This window comes from Alligator mississippiensis, chromosome 11 (genome assembly GCF_030867095.1).
Source record: "Alligator mississippiensis isolate rAllMis1 chromosome 11, rAllMis1, whole genome shotgun sequence".
Classification (NCBI taxonomy): domain Eukaryota; kingdom Metazoa; phylum Chordata; order Crocodylia; family Alligatoridae; genus Alligator; species Alligator mississippiensis.
In genome coordinates, this window is record NC_081834.1 from 47,162,403 (window position 1) to 47,168,509 (window position 6,107).

Sequence of the window (6,107 nt, forward strand, 5' to 3'; positions counted from 1 at the left end):
TAAGGTCCAGAGTGTGGATTTATTAACCACTGTGTGGGAGAGTGAAGAGAAGAAAGAGCACCTGTCACAGAGACGCACACCAAGCAGTAGCAGAGCAGGAAAATTCAGAGCTGCAGAAATTACCACAATGGCATCAGCATCACCTCTGCAGACCAACTGCATTAGGGGAGAGTTCAAACTGACCAATTCAGGCTTCTAAGCTTGTAACCTTCATGCAGCAGCCTGGCAGGTCTCAGTACCCTCCAGTTCCTTACACAATAATAAACTTGCTGAAATCATCAGCAGGGAGACATTTTCTTGTGTCCTTGTGCCATTCCTGTTCATTGCTCTTACAGTGCGCCAGAACCTTATTCCTGACTTAGCCTGGGTGAGTTTATAAAGGAGCTGATGGGTGGCTGTCAACCATTAGATGTTTTAACTGGAGGTGTGTTCTCTTTAAAGTACCACATATTTAAACCACTTCACAACTACACAGGTGCTACATGCAAGGAAAGGGAAAAGTTCTGCCCCAGCTGGGAATGTCCATGTACCCAACTTCCCTGTGTACAGCTGTTCCAGCTGTGCAGGACCTCCATGCATGTCCAGCTCTCTTGAACCTTGCAGGAGAGTGGGAAGCTCCTCAACTCCCAGTCTCTGGAAGAGGTGAAGGGATATATTCTGGTTAAAACGAGGCTCACGGCCAAGAAGAGCTATGGGAGCAAACACAGGGTGGCTCCTAGGTTGCATTTCTGCATTCAGATGGGCAGAGACATTAGCAAATGGGCTTAGCATGGCATAAGGGGAAGGGGGAATAGTGATGGGTAGGTAGGATGCAACGAAGGGTATCTAATCTGACAAACAGCAACTGGATCTCTCAGCTAGAGAACAAGCTTAACTTCAAGCCCTTCATTGTCTGCAGATCCACGTCCTCCTCTATCTCACACCCTGTAGTTTGTACTAGGTACTTGGGCAAACCTATTTCACCAGGTAGCTGGTGGATCTAAGTGTAATACTTGATGGGATCCAAGTGTTATGTATGCACCTGCCCAGCTGAGAAAAAAGACCACAGCCTCAGCTTATACCAGCAACAGTGTAAAATAAAATGAACATATGCTCACATTCCACCTTATTCCTCCATGGGGAAGTATCAATGCCATTGTACAAGGCACTGGTGAAACCCCATCTGGAATACTGTGTTCAGTTCTGGTCAAACAAGTCCAAAAAGGAGGAATCCAAACTGGAACAGACGCAGGAAGTTTTCAATGGGCTGATCAAGGGAACAGACAGCCTGCTTTATGAAAGCTTGGCTTGTTTAACCTAGAAAAACAAAATTTAAATGTGAACAGGGCATGAATATATTCAGGCAGGAAATTTCAAAAAGATTTCTAACCATAATAAGCACGAGTTTCTACAACAGTCTTCCAACAGGAGTAGTGCAAGCAAGAAACCTAACTAGCTTTAAGATGAAGCATGATAGTCTCTTGACAGGGATTATATGACAGGCTTGCCTTGAACAAAAGAGGACTGAACTTGATGAACCAGGAAGTCTCTTCCAGACATGTATTGCGTCTTATGTTCCTGTATCTCTCAAACACAAAGCCCTAATCCCTGAAAGGGAAAATTCCTTGAAGATCTCAGTCCCTCATGGGAGATAAATCCCAATACCCGAGGTGTTTGTCCTCTTCTCACTCAACGCTGGTTGGGATGGCCAAAGGTGTATAAGGGAGGCAGCCACCCAAACCCTTAGGATTGTTTGTGGCAGGAACAGTCTTTTTTATTCTGTGTTTGTGCAGTGCCCAGCCAAAAGGGATCTTGGTACTCAAGGGGGCTTTTAGGCACTATGATGATATAAACAAATATATAAAAAAGCAGTTTGGATTACTAAATTCAGATTCTTCGATAAAACCCAGTCAGTATTCCCAGTAAAATCACACACAACCCCCATCCCAACTCGGGTGGGATAAGTAAAATCCCCTGAGTAACTCTCCTGGAGCATAGCTGTACTGGAGAGAATAGGGAAATGTGCCACTAAACTGCTTCAGAATCCTGCTAAAATGCCATCCTGGTTTCCTGCCATGTTGAATCGCACTGCCCAGGTCTGCTGGAAGGAACTCAGTACATCTGGGTGGGGTACGGCCATGCAGGTGGGAAGGACACGGAGTTCTCTCCCATGTGGGTTCTCTGGTGTCTCTTGTGGTGGGAGCTGCGGCTGAAGCTCTTCCCGCAGTAAATGCACTCGTAGGGTTTCTCGCCCGTGTGGATGCGGTGATGCTGCGTCAGGGTGGATTTGTCGGTGAAGCTCTTCCCGCAGTCAGAGCACGTGTATGGTTTCTCTCCCGTGTGAATCCGCCGGTGTCTGATTAGGTTTGAGCTCACATTGAAGCACTTCCCGCAGTGAGTGCACTCATAGGGCTTCTCGCCCGTGTGGATGCGCATGTGCTTGACCAGGTCTGAGCTCTGGCTGAAGGTCTGCCAGCACTCCGTGCACGTGTTGGACATCTCAGTGGTTGGGGTTTTCTTCTTGGATGCTTTGGTTTTTTTGACCTTCTTGCTGGCAGGGATTTCCTGCCGGGAGGCGCATTTACCCTGCTTCTTCCCAGGAGGGCTCTTCAGTGGTCTCTTCTGCTGGGAGCTCCGGCTGAAGGTCTTCCCGCAGTCGATGCATTTGCAAAGCTTCTCCCCCACATGGATACGCTGATGCTGGATCAGGCTGGCCTTGTCAGTGAAGCTCTCCCCGCAGTCAGGGCAGTTGAGAGGTTTATCCCCTGTGTGGATTCTCTGGTGCTTGATGAGGTTTATGTTGACACTGAAGCTCTTCCCACAGTCGATGCATTTGTAGGGCTTCTCTTCTGTGTGGACCTTCTGGTGGCTCATCAGCTCGGCGCTCTGGGTGAAGATTTTCCCACACTCGATGCAGATATTCAGTTGCTCGTCCGATTGTGTTCTGTCGCTGACAATGGTGCCTTTGCGCTTCCTCATGCTCCTCTCCTGGAGGGTGCGTTTACTCTCTCCATGCCCAGAAGAGCTGTTCTGTTTGGTTTCTGACTTCCTCTGACTCTTCGGAGGTTTTCTCTGGTTGTGTCCTTGTGAAACTTTCCCACCAGATCGTTTTGGAGGCATCTTGTCTAGGATTTTTTTCTCCACGTTCCCCCTCACTGTCCCATCACCTGGTGGGAGAGAGACAGAATCCAGACAGGAGTCACTCCCTATGGTGCCTCACAATTCAAATATTTGCTCAATAATTCAGTTTTATTACAGTGCAGACTGACCTCCTCCCACCAGGACAATACCCACAGAGTTACGTTCAGTCCACCTCAGTAACAAGGGCGCTCAGAAAAATGAACAACTCAAAGGTGCTCTGGGTAGGGGATATGTATGCGCACAAAGAGATGGTATGAAATGGCCTTTTGGGGTTACGTACCTGTGCAGACAAGCCCTTTATGGCACGGTGCCTGGCATGTTAGGGCCCCGACCTCAGCTGGCTTTTATATATACTACCATAAAGTTACAAATATTCGCAGTGTTACTGCAAGTCTTGAAATATTTGGCACTAGTCTTAAAGTCACAGCTCCTGAGATGCTTTTAGTTTTAAAATGGAACATTTCTAGCCCATCATTTGGGGAGAAAAGTGGAAAATGTAAATAAAGTCTCCAAAATTGAGCTGCAGATGCAATTAAATGAACCCCATTAAAAAAAAATAAAAGCAGAAAATCGTATGAGCTAGATGTCAAACCCATGATCTTTGAATGCTCAGGGTTAGTGATGCTGTTATTTTAATATAGGTAACTAATAATGATAATCTATTAACTCACTGAGTCAGTTCTTGTGGGGAGCTAGCCAGTGAAGACATGTTAAAGCCTATTTCTCTCAGGTGCCAAGCAGTGCTGTATGAAGTATTAGGGCCTTGTCACACATTAAATTAGCACACATTATAGGAGATAACCCACCTCGGAAAAGGATCGACTTTGCAATGCCAGGAGGGCACTTAATATGTGCTAAACTGCTTGAATGGAGTCTGCCTGGGTCTTAACTGCATTGTGTTAAATTGAACATGTCACACCACCCTTAGTGAAGAGATATTAGCTAGCACATTTTAAGACACCTAGACACGGTCCTAAAAAAGAAAATAATTCAATCAGATAGGGTGACAATTAAAGTTACGCTCTCTGATGGAGCAGGGCTGTGAGGGAGAAGTGAACAGGTCATTTCTCAGACTATGTTGGTATATTTTGTGTAGTTAAGAAAACTTGCCACCTCTCTATCTGTATGGCTTATGGCTATATCCTATTTTACTTTACCTTTATGTGCCTAAAGGACATGTGTGCAGCTGGGAAACTGCATTTTTGGGCACTTACATGGTTTGGGATTCTATTTTGCCCTGCATTAAAGCAGACTTGCTCTGTATACGTACCTGCTGGAAGTAAAGTGGAGGAAGAGAAGGGGATTTCAACCACTTAGCCCAGTGGTTGTCAACCAGGTGTATGTGTACCCCTGGGGGTACTTAAAAAGGTCGGAGGAGGTACAGGGGGGCAGCTCTGGCAGAGGCCCGGGGAGCACATCCCCCCCTCCCCCCCCAGTCAGAGTGTGGGGTGGAGGTGGCTGCCACTGAGTGCTGGGCTTTGCACACCACTGCAGCTGGCCCGGGAGCGGTACGAGGCCGCCAGGCTGCACTGTGGCCCCTGCCCGCCCAGCGGTGGGATGCATATGGCATCGCATTGCTCCCAGGGCAGCTGCAGCAGGGAGCAAAGCCCAGAGTGCAGCAGTAGCCGCCTCTACCCCGCGCACAGATCTGGGGGGCACGTCCCCCTGGGTCTCTGCCAGGGTGTGCACAATGGCAGGAGCTCCCCTGTACCTCCTCCGACCTTGGATGAGCCGCCCGGGCTCCGAATGTCCCACGACCCGGTCCAGCCGAGGCCCCATTCACCCCAGCCCGTCTGTGCCCCACTCCCTCCATTGCAGGGGCCGTGATCTGCCTCCCTCCCCTAAAGATTTACCTGTAAGGTGGGGGGGGTGCATATGCATGCACACTCAGCCCCCCCAAAATAATTTTAATATAAAGCAGTACATGAGCTGAAACTTTGAGACACAAGGGTTACACTTGTTAAAAAAGGTTGGAAACCCCTGATTTAGTCTAAGAGTGTAGAGATTTGTACACACACACACACACACACACACACACTTGGTCAAACCTATTTCACGAGATAGTTGCCCAGCCATAGCCACACACACACACACATACACACATTTGGGCAAACCTATTTCACCGGGCAGCTGCCCAGCCCTAGCAGGCTCTTACTAAGCCAGCCCAGTAGGCTTACATGTGCTTGGGCATCTGCTCAAGAGCCAGAAGTGGCGGGAGACTGGCTGCTATACGTGCAAACACTCCTAACGGCAAGAGCCCGTGCAAACCGAACAACCATCCCGCTCCACAATCGACTCCCAGAGGCGAAGGAGAAAAGACAGAAACCATCCCCAGTGGGAGAGCCCTTTTTGCACAACGGCCACACCATCTGACTTCACAGTCTTTGACCTTCACCAAACCTACACAAAGATGGGCTTGGGAACAGGTATTTATCTCTACTGGATGCCAAAAATAAGGGACTTAACAGAGACATCGGTTTTATGGCTGATTTTGAGTTACTTCTCCCCTTCCCCCCGCTAACTTCCCTTTGCTCCACTAACCGCCCACAAGGATCGAGTTCTTTCATCCCTCCAATTTAGCTTGCACCCTAACTGATCCTTTCCCCGGGCATGATGAAGAGCACGCAATTCCCAGTGCCTTGTCTGGTATCTCTCTCAACAGCATTAGCTGGTCTAAAAAGAAAAAAGATATCCTCTCCTTCCACCAATTTCATTTCAGTTATGGCAGCAGCTCTGGGGCCCATAGACCCCTGGAAACGGGGATCGGTGCAGAGACACAGTCCTGTCCACCCCTAGCATTTCCTCCGGGATCTCTCCCCATTACCTGGAGTCTCTGGCTCTAGAGCTGGTTTCAGCGGAGCCTGGGGCTAGTTGCAGCCACCGGAGAAAGTCCCCCTGGGCTTGGGCAGGCTGCTGCTGGGGGAGCAGAAGCGAAGCTTCGGGCTCCTTGTTCACAATAGAAGCAACAGCAATACGTGACCTAGGAA

The 6,107-nt window shown here is 48.7% G+C and overlaps 1 protein-coding gene across 1 annotated transcript; it reads right to left on the reverse strand.

Annotated features, from left to right (window-relative positions):
• On the reverse strand, nucleotides 1-6,107 carry LOC106738198 (zinc finger protein 501). The gene is made up of 2 exons (XM_014598911.3): nucleotides 5,945-6,107; nucleotides 1-3,146 (listed from the first exon to the last, which is right to left on the reverse strand). The coding sequence occupies exon 2, from the start codon at nucleotides 3,097-3,099 to the stop codon at nucleotides 2,092-2,094; it is 1,008 nt and encodes a 335-aa protein (XP_014454397.2). The 5' UTR covers nucleotides 3,100-3,146; nucleotides 5,945-6,107; the 3' UTR covers nucleotides 1-2,091.